The sequence below is a fragment of the Leptodactylus fuscus genome, chromosome 1 (genome assembly GCF_031893055.1).
Source record: "Leptodactylus fuscus isolate aLepFus1 chromosome 1, aLepFus1.hap2, whole genome shotgun sequence".
NCBI lineage: Eukaryota > Metazoa > Chordata > Amphibia > Anura > Leptodactylidae > Leptodactylus > Leptodactylus fuscus.
In genome coordinates, this window is record NC_134265.1 from 10,983,429 (window position 1) to 11,003,769 (window position 20,341).

At 43.0% G+C, this 20,341-nt stretch overlaps 3 protein-coding genes across 3 annotated transcripts in view; all 3 read right to left on the minus strand.

Moving 5' to 3' along the window:
* LOC142189622 (uncharacterized) overlaps positions 1–17,620 on the minus strand; it is a 131,369-nt gene extending 113,749 nt beyond the window's left edge. Inside the window, 6 exon segments of the mRNA XM_075262231.1 lie at positions 10,805–10,907; positions 11,131–11,219; positions 11,303–11,426; positions 11,505–11,681; positions 11,812–11,957; positions 17,582–17,620. Of these exon segments, the coding sequence (XP_075118332.1) occupies positions 10,805–10,907; positions 11,131–11,219; positions 11,303–11,426; positions 11,505–11,681; positions 11,812–11,889 (571 nt within the window). The 5' untranslated portion in view covers positions 11,890–11,957; positions 17,582–17,620.
* Positions 1–20,341, minus strand: part of LOC142190048 (uncharacterized) — a 371,533-nt gene that overhangs the window by 249,510 nt on the left and 101,682 nt on the right. The window lies entirely within an intron of this gene.
* LOC142190702 (gastrula zinc finger protein XlCGF66.1-like) overlaps positions 1–20,341 on the minus strand; it is a 403,831-nt gene that overhangs the window by 1,901 nt on the left and 381,589 nt on the right. The gene's annotated exons all lie outside the window — the stretch shown is intronic.

The window sequence follows — 20,341 nt, forward strand, 5'->3', positions numbered from 1 at the left end:
GCCGCTTATCAAAGGAAAGGTAATGGATAGAGATGAGCAAGTACTGTTCGGATCAGCCGATCCGAACAGCACGCTCCATAGAAATGAATGGATGCACCGGGTACTTCCGCTTTGACGTCGGCCGGCCGCTTAACCCCCCGCGTGCCGGCTACGTCCATTCATTTCTATGCGAGCGTGCTGTTCGGATCGGCTGATCCGAACAGTACTCGCTCATCTCTAGTAACGGAGATATTAAAATTATAAAACAGATGTCCTCAAAGCCCCATCATCCAAACGCAAGGTGGTAGGATCCAACACAAGACACAAACGCAGGAAGGCTTGAAGGTATTTAATTTATCTTCTTATCATTTGACTGATTCTTAAGTCGGAGTGTTACAGAGATGGACTGTCCTTTGCCCCCACAGGTAAATTTGATCGCTTTACTTGGATGAAGGATACTGAATTATTTGCACGTAAAGTTTTGTGGAAGAAGTTCTTTGGTCAGAGTGATGGTGGTGAAGCTGAAACCCTGGGGATACTTGGATTGAGAATCTTGATACTACATTTGAACAGCTGTTAGATCTTGAGCTGTTTTTGGATGAGCAAAACGAGACATGTGCCCCTGATATTTCTTTGGATGTAGTAAATGTGAAACGTCCCTGACGCTCCCCTACATCTGCGGCAGCGCTCGCAGCGTTCCCTCCCTTTATCTTTCAGTCCAGCAGATGAAATTTTTGTTAAATTAGTAAAAGAAGATTTAGCTCAGATACCAGATGAAATTTTTGAACCTAATCTTATTGATAAATAACGTCAGACACTACATGAACTACACGCATTAGAAGATATTGTTATTAAACCGGCTGATAAGGGAGGGAACGTCGTGATCTGACCGACGCAGATGTAAGAGAGTGAAGCTTTTAGACAGCTGAATAACAAGACTTGTTATCGATGCCTTCCTGCTGATTCTACACATCTATTTAACACAGAATTGGACCATATACTTAAAGGTGCCTGTGCTATGGGGATTATTAGTGAAGAGATCATGCAGGGTCTTAGTGTTGATTTTCCTGAAATTGCCACACTGTCTTTCTCCAAAGATTGTGATGTTCCACCAGGATGACCTATAGTGTCGGGGAGCGGCAGTCTTTGTGAGAACATTTGTAGGTTTGTTGACCATTACCTTAAGAAATGTGTTAAGACATTGCCTTCATATATAAAGGACACATCAGATATGCTGAGGCATCTTGATGGGCTACATTCGGATGAGGACACATTATTGGTCACCTGTGACGTGGAATCCCTATACATATCTATATGCCATGACCAAAGAGTACGCGCATCGAGAATCTTTTTACTTATGACTGATTTAGATCACTCTTTGGTGAACTTGATTTTAGAGTTATTATACTTTGCACTAACTCACAATTATTTTGTATTTAAGGACCACCCCTTCCTACAGCTCCAGGGAACAGCTATGGGGGCGACTTGTGCGCCCTCGTATGCTAATCTATTCCTGGGGCTGTATTGTACATGGTCATCAAATGTGTGCTGAACAGGAGAAGAGAGATCTATATACAGACGACCTCCTATTATACGTGTCCCAGCCCAATATATTGTTCTCCTCAGTCTTGAAGAATTCCATTGTTTCGGTAACCTGAGTAACTTTAAAGTGAATATAACTAAGGCCTTGAATGTCACGCTGTCTGCTGCAGAGGTCAATTCTCTGCTCCACCAATCCTTCCACTGTTGGCAAACTACCTATATTATATACCTAGGGGTACAGGTCCCCTCCTATCGCTACCCTTTTGGTATTATTTGAACTATTATCCATTGCTAGAGTCCATTGGTCTGACCTGTGTAGGTGCGGCACTTTATGACTGTCCTGATTTGGTCATATTAACGCCTTCAAAATGGACATAGTCCCTCAACTTTTCTACATGTTCCAGGCCTTGCCTATCCAGCTACAGTACATTTTCTTCACACATTTATAATCGGATTGTTTGGTGTTCAGGCTGCAGTACACTCAAATTTAGGATCTTGACATTACATAACAGGAACTATCAGGGCTGTGACAAACAATGGGTCGTCATTGAGGCCAAGCATCTACCATCTTTGCTGTGGACCCCTGCCTCCTAAAGCGAGACTCAACGAAAAACATTGGGATGTCAAATGAAGGGATAAGAGTACTTCGGTATCCAAACGGACAAGAAGTGTGAGGAAAGGAAGGAGCAAACTAAGTGTCTCGCCTACAGGAGTATACATGGTCTAACTCGAAAATATACAAACGTGGCATCCCCATATGCTAATATCTTTATGTATATTTTCGAGTTAAACCATGTATACTCCAATACCTTATTCCAACAATTCTCTGTGTATTGGCATCGTTATATTGACGACATCTTTTGTGTTTGGAATGGTCCCTTGGACAATCTCCTCTCTTTTTACAGTAATCTTAATAGCATATACCCTGAACTACAATTCACTATACACTATGACAAACTGAAACTCAACTTCTTGGACACGTGGGTCCTGAAAAATCCTACAGGCCATATAGGTTTTGACCTTTACACCAAGCCTACAGATAGGAATAGCCTATTGGCCTACACTAGCAACCATCCACCAAACACTAAGAAATCACTTCCTAGTTCACAATTTCAAAGAGTGAAACGAATTGTAACCAATCCTGACACTCAACAACTACGTCTCACTGAAATGACCCAGAGCTTCACTGAAAGAGGCTATCCCACTAGAGTACTCAAGGAGGCTCTTACACATAGCCCTAATAATGACCAAGCAGTTCATCCCACCAACAAAAGTATTCCGTTTGTCCAGAAGTTTCACCCTATGTCACATAAAATCAATGGCTTAATACGGAGGCATTGGCCCATCTTGTGCAGAACACTCCCCGATGTGGAGGAATTTAAACACCCTCCACTCATAAGTTTCAAGAGAGAGAGAACTTAAGGGATACCTTAGTTAAAGCAGATTTTGGTAGCACTAATAGAGTTTCCCGTCAAACTTTTCTATCTACGGCTAGGAAGGGTACTTACCCTTGTCTCCACTGCATACAATGCTCTGCGGTGATCAGGGGGGATCATTTCTCACATCCCCATACAGGACGCCGGTTTCCTATCAAGGATTTCTTCACGTGTGATTCCTCTTTCGTAGTTTATTTGCTCAAATGTCCTTGTGGCCTACTTTATGTAGGTGAAACTACTCACCATATACGGGACCGTATCTCCAAGCACAAGTCTACCATCAGAAATCACGTGGATTCTCTTCCTGTACCAGCACATTTTAGCCAAGCAAGGCACAACGTATCACAATTACGTTTTCAGGTAGTTGAACACATTCCACAACGCCGCAGAGGGGGCAACCGGATCGCTATTCTTACGCAGCGTGAATCCTTTTGGATACACTCACTCAATACCATCGAACCTATGGGACTCAACCGAGCGTATGATCGAACATTTACGTATTGAATGCTTTGCTACCTTGTTGATGTGATATTTCACTATATCTTTTGTCTTACTTAAATTTCCTTTTTCCATAGGTAGATGTGGATCTTGCTCATTACATTGGATACTTGTGTGCTCTGTATCCCTAACCATACGACTGCTTTAATATATTTTTTATTTTCTTTCACAGACGAAGTGACAACTCTTCATCACCTATGGGTATAGTACAGATATATGGTAGCGCAAGATAGTTTTTCCCTTTTTTGACCCCCCATTTTTCCCCCCTGATCCATTATTATCAGTCCCCCCCCTCGTCTATCCCACCGTGTAATCTCATTTTATGTTATGTTTTCTCTTTTTCTTCCTTCTTTCCCCTTCTCTACTTTATTTAGTTGGCTTTCTTGTCCATTTTTTTGTTCTGTCCTCTTTTTTCATTTCTACACATATGATTCACTCACATTTGGCCTGACATTCCACTTTTATTCATTTACATCCATACACTTCTTTACATTGTTCATCCCCCTTTTTGGAACGCATATCCCCCCTACTTCCTCCCCATTTGGATGTCATTTCCTGTGTAGCTACCTCTATATAACCCGAGTCATTGGGCTTTTACTTGCATGGAGCAAACAAAATATATTAAAGTGCACTAAAACTCAACTTTTATTAATTTATTTTAAAAGTTCAGAACGGCATAATAAACTACCGTCCATATAAAGGGGATATTGAAACAACAGTAGAGTAGGGTAATATTCTAATGGCTGTATTAGATACTGTGTCAACCTACAGAAGCAGCTCAGTCTTTTAGTCAATTCCCTTCAATACAATTCCCACCCTCCATGCATGAGACAGCAGGACTAGTACCAGAACCTAGGGGGCACTAAAATCTCCTCTATTGTCAATAAGAGATTAGAAACAATAAGCCCACCCTAATTCCAATGTTTGCTAGTACTTATGTTTGCTAGTATTTAACTAGCTAGGGAAGACCACAAGCATACATCTGGTAATTACCAGTTACACACAGCCAAAGTATCTATAGGGTTAAATTTCCCCCAATGCTTTAACCGGTTAAGGACCAGGCCCAAAAGTATGTTAAAGACCAGGCCTCTTTTTTCAAAACTGACATGTGTCACTTTAAATGGCAATAACTTTGAGACACTTTAACTTACACAAATGAATTTGAGATTGTTTTCTTGTAACACATTATACTTCATGTTAGTGGTAAACACTAATCAATATTTTTGCATTTATTTATAAAAAAAACTAGGAAATTTGATGGAAATTTGAAAAAAATTGCAATTTTCAAAATGTGAAATTATCTGCTTTTCAGGCAGATAGTCATACCACCCAAATACATGAATAAATATTATCTCCCATATCTCTGCTTTATATTGGCATCATATTTTGATTGTCTTTTAATTTATTTTGGACGTTACAAGGCTTACAAGTGTAACAGCAATTTTCCAGATTTACAAGAAAATTCTCCAAACCAATTTTTTAGGGACCACTTCAGTTCTGAAAGTAATTATAAAGGCCTGTATAATAGAAACCCCCATAAATTACCCCATTTTCAAAACTGCACCCCTCAAATTATTCAAAACAGCATTTGGGATGTTTGTTAACCCTTTAAGCATTTCATAAGAATAAAAATAATATGGCAGTGAAATTTAGACATTTCATTTTTTTTCACTAATACATTCATTTAGACCCAAAATTAACACATTCACAAAGGGTTGAAGGAGAAAATGCATCTGACAGTTTATTGTGCAATTTCTCCCGTGCACAGAAATACCCCACATGTGGGTGTAAACTGATTTTTGGGCACACGGCAGTGCATGGAAGGGAAGGAGCGACACTGGGTGTTTGAACAGCAGATTTTGCTGGAATAATTTTCAGTGCCATGCCTTATTTGCAGAGACCCTAGAGTACCAAAACAATGGAAACCCCCCAAAAGTGACCCCATTTTAGAATCCACACGCCTCACAGAATTCATCAAGGGGTATAGTCAGCATTTAGACCCTACAGTTGTTTCACAGATTTTACTAACATTGGGATGTGTAAATGAAAAATTACTAAAATGTCACTTTATCTCCAAAGTTTTCATTTTCACAAGGGGTTAAAGGAGTAAAAGCCCCCCACAGTTTGTTAAACAATTTCTCCTGAACACGGCAATACCCCATATGTGGCTATAATCTGCTGTATGGGAACATGGCGGGGCTCAGAATGGAAGGAGCGCTATTTGGCTTTTGGATGGCAGATTTTGCTGGAATAATTTTAGGTGCCATGTCTGATTTGCAGAGCCCCTAGAGAACCAATACAGTGGAAACCCCCTAAAAGTGACCCCATTTGGGAAACTATACCCCCCACAGAACATATTAAAGGGTAGAGTGAGCATTTTGACCCTACAGCTGTTTCACAGATTTTATTAACATTGGGCCATGAAAATGAAAAATTACTTTTTTTCCAACAAACTGTCAATTTAGCCCCAAATTTTTAATTTTCACAAGAGGATAAAGGAGAAAAAGCTCCATAAAGTTCGTTACACAAATTCTGCTGAACACAGAAATGCCCCATATGTGGTCATAATCTGCTGTATGGGAACATGGCGGGGCTCAGAATGGAAAGAGGGCTATTTGGCTTTTGAAGGGCAGATTTTGCTGGAATATTTTTCAGGTCCCATGTCGCATTTGCAGAGCCCTTAGAGTACCAATACAGTGGAAACCCCCTATAAGTGACCCCATTTTGGAAACTACACCCCTCACAGAATTTGTCTAGGGGTAGAGTGAGTATTTTGGCCTCACAGGTGTTTCACAGATTTTATTAACATTGGGACGTGAAAATGAAAAATTACTTTTTTTCCCAATAAATCGTCCATTTAGCGCCATAGTTTTAATTTTGCAAATAGTTTAAGAATTAAAAGCCCCCCACAGTTTGTTACACAATTTCTTCTGAACACGGCAATACCCCATATGTGGCCAAAATCTGCTGTATGGGTACATGCTGGGGCTCAGAATGGAAAGAGCGCTATTTGGATTTTGGAGGGCATATATTGCTGGAATAGTTTTGAGGTGCCATGTCGCATTTGCAGAGCCCCTAAAGTATCAATACAATGGAAACCCCTCAAAAGTGACCCCATTTTAGAAACTACACCTGTCAAGGAATGTATCAAGGGGTATTATCATTTTGAGCCTAAAATGCTTCCCAAAAATTAATGTACAAAATGAAAATTGAAATTTTTAAAAATATGCCATTTCGGTGCCCAATACGTTGCACCCACTTTGTGTTGTCAGAGACCTGCACTCCTAAAACTATTAAGTGGGCCATCCTGGGGGTCAAAAAATTATATATGTGGGTGTAAACTGCTGCTTGGGCACACAGCAGGGCTCAGAAGGGAAGGACCACTGTGCGTTTTAGCTTTTGGGGTACAGATTTAGAGGGACCCTCTGGGCGCCATGATGTTTTTGCAGAGCCCTGGAGGTTCCAGTAAACTGGAATTCACCAAGAAGTGACCCCATTTTGTAGGGGCAATTTTAGGGTCTCTGCAAATGTGACGTGGTGTCCAAAAACGAAGAATCTAAATCTGCACTCCAAAAGCACATATTGCTCCTTCACATCTGCACCCTGCTGGGTACCCAAATAGCAGTGTATGCCCACATGTATGACACTGGTGTACCCCGGATAACGTACTTAATGCCATATGTGGGTAGAAATGGCTGTTTGGGCACAACCGGGGACAGAAGGGAAGGAGCGCTATTTTGGTTTTTGGAGCACAGTTTGGGTTTTTTTGCCACTTTTGCAAAGCCCCTGAATTGCCAATAAAGTGGAATCCGCAGACATGTCACCCTATTTTGGACACTACCCCACTGATGGGATTTATCAAGTGGTGTAGCGAGAATTTTTAACCCTTGAGTGTTGCATTTATTTAGTTTCCAGAAATGAAATCGCAACTGATAGAGAAGTTAAAAATGAAAATTTTACAGATTTGCCATTTCAGTGTGCAACATGTTGTGCCCGACTTATGTCAGCAGAGACACTCCAAAAACTGTTAAACGGGTATCCCGGGCACAACAGCTTTTAGAGCGTTCATCTCTGATACAAGGTGGGCACAACATATTACGCACTGAAAGGACGTATTCCTGGAAAAATGGTCATTTTCACCTCTCACAATCCACTACAGTTATAGTTATATATATAAAGTTATAGCAACACTTGGGGGTTAAAAATGCTCTCTGTACCCCTGGATAAATCCTTCAGGGGTGTAGTTTCCAAAATAAGGTAATTCAGGGGATTCCAAATTACTGGCGTTTCAGCTCTACAAAAGTGTCATGGCATCCAAAAACCAAACCGTCTGTGCTCCAAAAACCAAATGACCCTTCTTCCCTTCTGTGTCCGGCTGTGCCCTAGTATCAGTTTATACCCACATATGACATTATGTCCGTTATCCCGGGTACACCAGTGTCATACATGTGTCATACATGTGTCATAAACTGCAGTTTGGACGTACAGCAGGGTGCAGAAGGGAAGGAGCGCTATGCGGCTTTTGGAGTACAGATTCAGATGTTTGGTATCTGGACGCCATGTTATGTTTGTAGAGCCTGTAAGGTACCAGAAAAGTGGATTCCATGGGGTACCAGGAGTGACCCCATTTTGAAAACTGCACCCCTCAAAGAATTTATCAGGGGGTGTAGTGAGTATTAGTATCCCGGACGTGACTGCACAGCGGATGGCGAAGAGGGAATATATAAGCGGTGCGGAGGACATTGCAAACACCAAATTCCCTACTATGTCCCCGTAGCTCCTATGATTGGGGGAGTCACTCTGGGGGTCACTTTAGGGGTCACTTCTGGTGTCTGTTCCCTCATAAGCTGTAAATCTGGGGTGTCCCCTGATATCCGCTCACACAGCTTATATATTCCCTACATGACGCACCCAGTTGTGTTCTAATAATTTGGCGATTTTTGAGGGTTTTTGTCTTCACATTGTGAGATGCTATATTTTCTTTATGTTTCTGGTGACGCGGCCATATAAGGGCTTATTCTTTGCGGGATGAGATGCATTTCGTAATGACACCATTTTTGGGTGTCTACATCTTATTGAATACATTTTATTAACCCTTTTTTGCAGGATTTAAAAAAAAAAATCAATCCTGGCATTGAGTTTTACTTTTTTAATTTTGCGCCATGCAGCGTACAGTATAAGTAACATGTTCCCTTTATTCTGCGGGTCGGTACGGTTACGGCGATACCTCATTTATAGTATTTTTTTATGTGTTACTAGTTCTGCAGAGGAAAAACACATTTGGGGACATAAATCAATGTTTTTTGCATCGCATCTTCTAAGAGGCGTAACATTTTTATTTTTCGGTTGACAGAGTTGGTTGAGGGTTTATTTTTTGCGGGACAACCTGCGCTTTTTATTGGTACTGTTGTCGGATGCATATGACTTTTTGATCACTTTTTATAGCATATTTTGTATGGTGAGATGGCGAAAAATCATTACTTCCGGCGAGTTTTTTCCGTTTTTTTTTTCCGGCGTTCGCCGTGTACATTAAATATTATTTCCGTTTTATTGTACAGATTGTTACGGACGCGACAATACCAAATATGCATTGTTTTTATTACTTTTGAGTTCTTTTTTTATATAATTCATTTTCTATTGAGAAAAAGGGATTTTTGGGCTTTATAACTTTATTAATTTTTTTCATACACTTCATTTTATTTTTTTTACATTTTTTTTTACTTTTTCATGTGTCCATTTAGGACACTTCAATCAGCAATACTTTGCTGATATAGAATGCCATGTGAGACACAGCCTGCAGGTGTCCCACATGGCATTCCGTAGCAGGATGTCAGGCTGTGTAGACGCACAGCCTGACATCAGAAGGTCCTGGCAGGATCACCAGGTATGTGGGGGCTCCGGGCAGTCTGGGGTCACTGGCCAGACCCCAGACTACCTTTTACTGCTATCGGCACCCTCCGATCTCGCCGCGGGGGGTGCCGATCAGCTTCAATTGTCGGCGGATGCCTTTCGATCGCACCGTGATGTTTCACGGCGCGATCGAAAGGGTTAAAACTTCCAGTCGGACTCAGTTCCGACTGGACGTTATGGAGGAAGGGGTTAGGTGTTAGTAACACCTAACCCCTGTCCCCCCCGCACCCCTCCCCCCGCCAGAAAGGTACCTAAAGGCCGGACGTATTTCGGCAATAGTCCGGTCTTTAGGTACCAGCACATGAGGCCGTAAATTTACGTACGGCGGTCCTCATGTGGTTAACCTACTCCACACACAAACACACGACTCAAATGGTATACATAACTAGTAATGCAGCCTAACGGTCCGTTTCCCCGACCAAAGTCAGTTCATCAGAGGCTTTTTTATGCACATTGATACATTGCATGCCCTGACACTTCTCCCTGCCATGCTATGCACTAGGTAAGCTTTATCTGTATTATGTCTCTCACTCTTTGCTACTCAGGTCTCTTATTCTCTAATCTCCACCATTGTTTTCACATCTTTTCCCTCTGCTTTATCTATTTACTCTCATTATCTGGCCCACATTACTTCTATCTTCTTATCTCATATATTTCCTGTGGCCATCTGTCTTTGTCTTACCCCCATACACTGTATCTATCTGCTTTCTCTATACACCACCTCATACAGCTGCATACCATGATTTTTACCTTTGTTCTGTAGTCACACTGTTACTCCTTTCTTATACTTTTGGAATAACATAGTTCTCCTGGTTTCCTCTATATGTTTGTTTTCTACTTCTCTGTCTCTTCGTTGTCTCATTACGGCTTTCAGGTATATTGTATATAGTACATTTATTTATTTTCTCCATGATATTGAGCCTTGTGACGTCACATTGTTGATTAATGTTTGTTCATTATTTCTAGATCTATTCCGATGAAGGTCTAACGAACGAAACGTCAAAAACATTGATTGATCTAGTTTGCCTTTTTCAATTGTTTTCTTTGCACGGTGTCAATGGCGTTTGTTCTATTGTAAAATAAATCACTACACCTTCCCAATGCAAGTATAGTGTGTGCAGAAAAATTTACTTCTACTTGATTACGTAGGTCGAAGGACCTTTTTTTGCTAGCACCAAAACTCTGCTATAAGAGTGTGCGGTACCACCGTTATTTTATACTGAACATTGATGAAACATATTCTATACTACATTAGTTCTCACCTATAACAGTATCGCACTATTATTCATGTATTATGTGTATATTAGCTGAATCAGGGAATATATAGTTGGATAATGTGACAGAAAAGAGGCTAAAAAAATTCTCCACAAAATTGTAGCAGTCGGTGACTGAGAAGAATCAGTGACCCTTCTGTGCTTTATATAGTGGTGACTCCTCACCTGGGCGGTTCCCTGTAGGAATGTCCTCCTCACACTCCTCATCACCACTCACATAGGGCTCTGTAGTAGTAATAGTGCTCAGATCTATATCCTGATGGAAATGCTGGAATACAAATAATGTAGATGTCAGCAGAGAGTACAGATGGGAGAATCGATTCCTAATGAGTCAAATTTGACAGTAATATTACAAATTTTTCATTATTTTAACAAATTCAAATATTATGAATTACAGGATAACAGGAGCGTCAGTCTGAGCAGCAGAATACGGTGAATGACTACTACATGCAGAAAACCACAGACACAAGGACGTCACAGCCCGTCTACACATCATAGGGAATATCTCCATCTACCTGATCATCCTGTGGAAGAAGAGGACTGGGACATCTCTCCGGTGTTGTCCTCTTACTCGATCTACCTGTAGGAAACACAGACAGGGACTGAATTCATTCTGTACATACAAATAATGGAAGTCCATGTGTATATAGTCATGTCTATTACCTGCTGATGTGAGGGGCTGGTGGTCCTCCATCATCACCTCCTTGTACAGATCCTTGTGTCCTTCTAAATACTCCCACTCCTCCATGGAGAAATAGACAGCGACATCCTGACACCTTATAGGAACCTGACAACACAATGATACAGTCATCACCCCGACCCCTCCAGTTACTGTATAATGTCCCAGCATTCCCAGCAGTGTCACCTCTCCAGTCAGCAGCTCCAGCATCTTGTTGGTAACTTCTAGGATCTTCTGTCCATTGATCTCCTCTATCAGGGAGTGAGGTGGAGGACCCAGGATTAGGCTCAGGGTCCCTCCACATCCTTCATACACAGGAGCCTGACAGCGCCCACTAGAGGTCTTCTTCACTAATGTGTAATCCTGGTTATGGGGAGACACATTAATAAATCTCACTACATACATGTCCAGAGTCCATCACCTCTCCAGTCATATCATCTGTTATTACTATAGATAAGAATGATGTCATGATGACATTATCAGAATCTCTCACCTCTCCAGTAAGCTGGTAGATGATCTCTAGGGTGAGATTTAATAGACTTTCCGCCATCTTGTTCCTGTCTCTTTCCATCCTTGATGGATGAATCAGGAATATTCTCTTATATAGAAGATACTGAGAGGATTCTATATTGTAGGAAACTGAATGGAGAGAAGATGAGACAATGTAATCACTACACGGAATCCCATGGAATAAATAGAAGAGTTGAGTCCCATTATTATCACCACCTCCTACTTCTGACGTCGGCAGCGTGTAGCTCAGGAAGGGAGTGACTTGTTGTGGGCCGGCTTGGTGGGTATATAAGGTGTGTGATAGGCTGAACAGAATCTCATTGTTGTCTCGGGTAAAGGGGACGATTTATCAGAGTTGCACAAGGGATGATTATTGGCTGTCGGGCCAAGGGTGACAGTATTTCTCCAACAGCGCAGGTTGTGAACTGTTCGTGTGCTGCTTTGGTGAAAGTGTATTGTGAGTGGAGAAATGGCGCCATTGGGAATAACCAGCTGGGGAGATACGCGTGCAATTGCTCAATTCTCTAAAGGAAAGCACCAGCAACAGTGTAATAGAAATACAGAATAGAAGGAGGACAAGTGGAGGGACGTTCAGATAAATCTAATCCATTACAGGCAGATAGTCAGGGAAATCATAGGAGTGCTGGAGGGGAAATGTCTGCGCTGTGCTATGAGACTGACTGCTGCAGTTTGCAATTGAGCAATATGTTAGGAGGTCGCTGTACAGAGTCAGTCTAGAGCGACACAGCCCATACCTGCAGCTATGCTTATATTCCTGACATCCATTGTACTGTTATGGTACATGTTGGGAGGGGGTTAATGGTTACAATACAAATCTTAAGTATGTTAGTGCGGGAACACATCGAGATGGCTACTTAAGTCATACAAAAGTAGTTCATGAGGTTCATGGTTAAAGACATTTTACCCAAACCCCTCCTTTACATACCTACGTAGGTTAGCCCGGTCTCCTGACAATTTAACCCAACTATAACATGGGGCCACTTTTAGCACTTTTTTGAATTGCTTGTTATGGCGAAATCGGTGGCCACGGTAATGACGCCAACTTGTGCAGCACATGATGTCATTGGAATCACAGGTAGCAGTGGTCATGTGACGTACCGCACCAACTGGCAACACTGCTGCAAACAGTGTAAAACTGCTAATTCTTTGGTTCACAGCCAAGTATAGAGAGAACATTGGAGGTCTGTGAAACCAAATCGGAGGATCCATCACATACTGAGGCGGCTTCATTGACAATGAGGAGGACTTTGGTACAAGAATCGTCCATAAACATTAACGACAAATACCAAAAACCGAGATTCATAGAAAGACGCTTAAACTGTAAAAGAGTTTCAGAGTATAAAATCTACCAATAGAGCTGTTGTCTTATGGGAAGAAGATTGGAACTCACTATGGCCGACTATAGTAATGCCATCCCCATAGCACAGGTAAATTACCAGGGAGATCAGGAGAGGAGCGGGGGTCGGGGATAGTTTCTGATTATGTGACCTCGGAGCAAGACCGGAACCCCTGAGTCCATGATGAAGAATCTGTCGGATCAGTCAAGTGAAATTTAAGTCTTCAAGATAACCCCTTTAAAGCAGCCGAGTCCTGAGACCACTAGAATTACTGGAATCCACAAAATCCTCAGGAAATAAGAGACTTTTTCTGAAGTTAGTTTTAAGAAGTTTCAGTGTAACTGATTAAAGGCTCCCTGCTCCCATTATGTCATCTGGAAATGATACATCCGAAACTACATGAGCCAACAATGGAATCTAAATTAGAATAGGAACATAAAGTTTTGTTTCAAAAGTGGGAATAATTATTGATACAAGAAGTTAAGATTTTCTGGGACTCCACAACATTGGAGTAATATCTCGATAAAAATATGATCCCACGGGGTCTACATATAAAAAAATACCCCACTTTTTCATATGACGACAACTTTGAAAAACTATGGAACGATATTTTATCAGATTGTTCAGCTACAGTAAGTTGATGCGCTTAATCATTGAGCATGAGCAGCAAAAACTATCGATTAAACAAAGTATACAAGATGTACTTCATGGATTAGAATATATTAAAAATTCTCAAACATATGTTGAAACTCATGCAAAAATTTCTAAAAAAAAAAGTCTAAAACCTTGAAACACAAATTATGGAAAAGAAAAATAAAATATTTGCCCGTGACACTTTTGATTATACCGCTGGATTTGTCTACAAAAAACCAACAAATATCCCACAGAAATGTCCCAAAATCAATCCTCAAAAGGAATACGAATCGCAACTCTGTTACTCGGGAGTCTAAACGCAAAGTCTCTTTTCAATCATCTAATAGAGACTCAGATATTTCTTCCACCTACTGCAGTGATGAATCTTCTGACAACTTAATTTTTTCGGAGATCAAAAAATGCTGCCGCCGAGGTGGACGTAAGCACCACGAAATCAAACAAAAGGAGATATCCAACAAGGTCGTATCGGAGGAACTACTAGCTTATAACTCGGACCCATTCAACTACTCACCCCCAGGCCTTTGTGATGATGTCTTACATTTATCTTCGTATAATCTCTCTGCACATCAATATAAAGTCTTGTCCAAGGGACTCAGTTTTGTGCGGACAGAGAACTTTCACATCTTCCAAACCCTTATGGACGTAAATAAATTTCTAAGACTCGAAGTTAAACGCCACTTTTTTGATAATGATCTTTCCAACACGGATACAACTATTGCTAATTTTACATCTAAACATGGCAACATTGTTAATGAATTTTAATGTTCCAGAGCAGATTGAAACTCTGCAATTTATGGATTTGGTTTATTCTAATGATGATAATCCAACTAGAGATACACATTCCACACATATAACTGGTCATAACCCAGATTGTTACCCCTGATTATCAGCTTTTCCAAATGAATGTACAGAAAGATCTAAATATGCTAGAAGAATCTGTCCCCCAAGTCTAAATTTCATTCCAATCTTAAAAAACAGGAGCGCAGGGATCTCAAAGAATTGCAAGACAACTGCAATATTATCATTAGAGTTGCAGACACAGGTGGAAAAATTGTAGTTATGGATAAGGATAAGTATAGAGAGGGATGTATGTCTCTACTCAATGATACCAACACATAGCGCAGATTAGGTTCAGATCCAACACAGGAGTTCACTGCTTCTTTGGAAAGTTTGGTCCCAGAGGGAGTCAATTTGGGTATAATCCCAGTATCTAAATCTCAGTAGTTTATTAATAAGTTTCCCATTATCCCCATTTTCCATGGGGTTCCCAAAGTACCTAAAAATCTTCATTCTTGCCCCCTAGGACCTATAATCGCAGGCATAGGATTGATATCAGAACGCCTGTGCATTTGGGTTGATAACCTCCTTCAACCTCTTGTTTCCCGTGCACCTGGATACATTAAGGACTCAATGGAGGTCATCAAAATATTTCCTGATTTTTCCTGGAGTCCTTCTAATTCATGGCTATGTTGTGACGTAAACGCTTTCTACTCCTCTACTCCTCATGAGCAGGCATTAATAGCTTTATCACCCCATTTATACCGTTACATCTCCTACACTAAGGAGTTATGTGAATTCATTATTCAAGCAACGCAATTTCTTTTAACACACCATTATTTTACGTGAGATCGCATGTTTTTTATACAAATTTGTGGAGCCCCTTTTTCCCCTTCGTTCACAAGTTTATGTCTTGGAGGGAGGAGCCGTTTATTTTTTCACATGTTAACCCATTTGTTTCTTCTCTACTTTGGTATGGGCATTACATCGATGATATCCTGATTATTTGGGATGGAGATGTGACGTCCATACCAACATTCATACACTACCTTAATACACATGGTTTAAATCTTAAATTTACACATAATTCGGACCCTACCAAAATTAGTTTTTTGGATCTAGAACTCACGGGTGATTCCATTGTAGGAGCAGTTACTACTAGAGATGAGCAAGTAGTGAAATATTTGATATTCGTTTCCAGTAGCCACTCAATATTCGACTAAATATCGGATCCCGTTATAATGTATGGGGAAAACATGCTCGTTTCAGGGGAAACCACAATTCGACTAAGGAGAGTCACCAAGTCCACAATTACACCCCAAGAAATGATGCCAACAACTCTGGAATGCAACTGGGACAGCAGGGGAAGCGTATACATATAGCATCTAGTACGTAGCAGAGCTCAGGACACACTCAGCTCTACGTCTCTACAACAGAGTGTAGGGATGTAGCAGAGCTGAGTGTGTGCTGAGCTCTGTGACACCAGAGATGTGTGTGACAGGAGGAGTAGCTGGAGGGATGGATGGTGTAGTGCAGAGCTCTTTCATCTCCGGTGTCCAGAATAGCCAAGCTAACCGCACAGCTAGCTCTGCTATATCTCGCCATAGGAATGCATTGACCAGCGTTGATTGGCCAGTGTACGGCATTCGGCCAATCAACGCTGGTCAATGCATTCCTATGTGAAAAAGTCAGCTCATGCATATCGCAAGCTGTCAGGGACCCCGACCAGATGGAGCCCCAAAGAGCTGGGTGAGTGACATTCCCCCCTAAATAAAGGTAACCCCTAGCTACCCCGGCCTGTACATCTGCCCCTGTCTCACAGTCACATAGGTCACAGTTCCAAATTAAGCGAATGTTAAATCCACCATTCGTCTAAATTGGAGGTCACCTGATTTCGGCAGCCAATGGGTTTTTCCAATTTTTTTTTAACTGCCGCCGTTGTCGTAGTTCCTGTCCCACCTCCCCTGCGCAGTTATTGGTGCAAAAAATGCACCGTGGGAGGGGATACGAATTTTTACTGCGTTTGGCTCGTGGTGTTCGATTCCAATCAAACACCTCGAACGGCCGGATATTCGATCGAATACGTATTCAATCAAACGGCGTTCGCTCATCTCTAGTGGCTACTGTGAAGAACCGAGACTATAAGACAGATTGTCAGTGGTGTCACACTTTATAGTTCAGTATACAATTCCACGTGTGTTACTTCATAGTGTTACGCCTTCAGTGAGAATCTACAATTGTCATAGTCATGGAAATACAGAAAACTCTGAATGAGAAGGTGTGTATATATATATATATATATATATATATATATATATATATATATATATTAGTGTGTGGGGGCCACAGGGAGGACATTACAGTGTGTGGGGGCCACAGGGAGGACATTATAGTGTGTGGGGACCACAAGGAGGACATTATAGTGTGTGGGGGCCACAAGGAGGACATTATAGTGTGTGGGGGCCACAAGGAGGACATTATAGTGTGTGGGGGCCACAAGGAGGACATTATAGTGTGTGGGGGCCACAGGGAGGACATTATAGTGTGTGGGGGCCACAAGGAGGACATTATAGTGTGTGGGGGCCACGGGGAGGACATTATATTGTGTGGGGGCCACGGGGAGGACATTATAGTGTGTGGGGGCCACGGGGAGGACATTATAGTGTGTGGGGGCCACGAGGAGGACATTATAGTGTGTGGGGACCACAAGGAGGACATTACAGTGTGTGGGGGCCACAGGGAGGACATTATAGTGTGCGGGGGCCACGGGGAGGACATTATAGTGTGCGGGGGCCACGGGGAGGACATTATAGTGTGCGGGGGCCACAGGGAGGACATTATAGTGTGCGGGGGCCACGAGGAGGACATTATAGTGTGTGGGGGCCACGAGGAGGACATTATAGTGTGTGGGGGCCACGAGGAGGGAGACTGAATGTATGAGAAGGGCTGAGAGCGAGCACTTACCTCCTCAGGTGCAGCAGCCGTCTGCTCACAGGACCTGTGATGAGGTCATAGGTGTGGGCGGAGTCACAGAGTCACATGCTCAGGTTATTCCTTCCCCTTCACCGTATAGTAAATAGCCAGTTCAGTGTGAGATGGCTAAATACTATCTCAGTTAAGGACCCGACCACTAGGGGGCAAAAAGGTCCTTACCAGTAATAGGAAATAGACAACTCACAGTCTAGTATTTAGTCACAACCATTTAGTATATTCTGTACAGATGAAGCGATAACGGCAGGACCTGATCATGTGACTCCTTGACTCCGCCCACATCTATGACATCACACAGGTCCTGTGAGCAGACGGCTGCTGTACCCGAGGAGGTAAGTGCTCGCTCTCAGCCCTTCTCATACATTCAGTCTCCCTCATTTCCAGGCTGCAGCCTCTTCTATGGTCAGACTTTTGGCTCGGTGTCGCCCCCTAGTACTGGCCACATGTTCTCCTCCCTCCCCCCTCCTCTGTAGCTCCATATGTATCTGCACTACATGGACACTAATGGACCCCAAACCTGCCAGCGGAGCCGAGTAATAGAAAGGGAATCTCCCTGTAAATCCTCCGAATCTAGAGAGAGAAAATAATCCAGAATCACACACAGTATAAAGACCGGTTAGTGACCCCCACACACTATAATGTCCTCCCTGTGGCCCCCACACACTATAATGTCCTCCTTGTGGCCCCCACACACTATAATGTCCTCCCTGTGGCCCCACACACTATAATGTCCTCCTCGTGGCCCCCACACACTATAATGTCCTCCCCGTGGCCCCCACACACACTATAATGTCCTCCCCGTGGCCCCCACACACTATATTGTCCTCCTTGTGGCCCCCACACAATATAATGTCCTCCTCGTGGCCCCCACACACTATAATGTCCTCCCTGTGGCCCCCACACAGTATAATGTCCTCCTCGTGGCCCCCACACACTATAATGTCCTCCCTGTGGCCCCCACACACTATAATGTCCTCCCTGTGGCCCCCACACAGTATAATGTCCTCCTCGTGGCCCCCACACACTATAATGTCCTCCCTGTGGCCCCCACACACTATAATGTCCTCCCTGTGGCCCCCACACACTATAATGTCCTCCCTGTGGCCCCCACACACTATAATGTCCCCTCGTGGCCCCCACACACTATAATGTCCCCTCGTGGCCCCCACACACTATAATGTCCTCCTTGTGGTCCCCACACACTATAATGTCCTCCCTGTGGCCCCCACACACTATAATGTCCTCCCCGTGGCCCCCACACACTATAATGTCCTCCCTGTGGCCCCCACACACTATAATGTCCTCCTTGTGGCCCCCACACACTATAATGTCCTCCCTGTGGCCCCCACACAATATAATGTCCTCCTTGTGGCCCCCACACACTATAATGTCCTCCCTGTGGCCCCCACACAATATAATGTCCTCCTCGTGGCCCCCACACACTATAATGTCCTCCCTGTGGCCCCCACACACTATAATGTCCTCCTTGTGGCCCCCCACACACTATAATGTCCTCCCTGTGGCCCCCACACACTATAATGTCCTCCTTGTGGCCCCCACACACTATAATGTCCTCCCTGTGGCCCCCACACAATATAATGTCCTCCTCGTGGCCCCCACACACTATAATGTCCTCCCTGTGGCCCCCACACACTATAATGTCCTCCTTGTGGCCCCCCACACACTATAATGTCCTCCCTGTGGCCCCCGCACACTATAATGTCCTCCCTGTGGCCCCCACACACTATAATGTCCTCCCTGTGGCCCCCACACAATATAATGTCCTCCTCGTGGCCCCCACACACTATAATGTCCTCCCTGTGGCCCCCACACACTATAATGTCCTCCTTGTGGCCCCCCACACACTATAATGTCCTCCCTGTGGCCCCCGCACACTATAATGTCCTCCCTGTGGCCCCCACACACTATAATGTCCTCCCTGTGGCCCCCACACACTATAATGTCCTCCCTGTGGCCCCCACACACTATAATGTCCTCCCTGTGGCCCCCACACACTATAATGTCCTCCTTGTGGTCCCCACACACTATAATGTCCTCCCTGTGGCCCCCACACACTATAATGTCCTCCTTGTGGCCCCCACACACTATAATGTCCTCCCTGTGGCCCCCACACACTGTAATGTCCTCCCTGTGGCCCCCACACACTAATATATATATATATATATATATATATATATATATATATATATACACACCTTCTCATTCAGAGTTTTCTGTATTTCCATGACTATGACAATTGTAGATTCTCACTGAAGGCGTAACACTATGAAGTAAGACACGTGGAATTGTATACTGAACTATAAAGTGTGACACCACTGACAATCTGTCTTATAGTCTCGGTTCTTCACAGTAGCCACTAGAGATGAGCGAACGCCGTTTGATTGAATACGTATTCGATCGAATATCCGGCCGTTCGAGGTGTTTGATTGGAATCGAACACCACAAGGCAAACGCAGTAAAAATTCGTATCCCCTCCCACGGTGCATTTTTTGCACCAATAACTGCGCAGGGGAGGTGGGACAGGAACTACGACAACGGCGGCAGTTAAAAAAAAATTGGAAAAACCCATTGGCTGCCGAAATCAGGTGACCTCCAATTTAGACGAATGGTGGATTTAACATTCGCTTAATTTGGAACTGTGACCTATGTGACTGTGAGACAGGGGCAGATGTACAGGCCGGGGTAGCTAGGGGTTACCTTTATTTAGGGGGG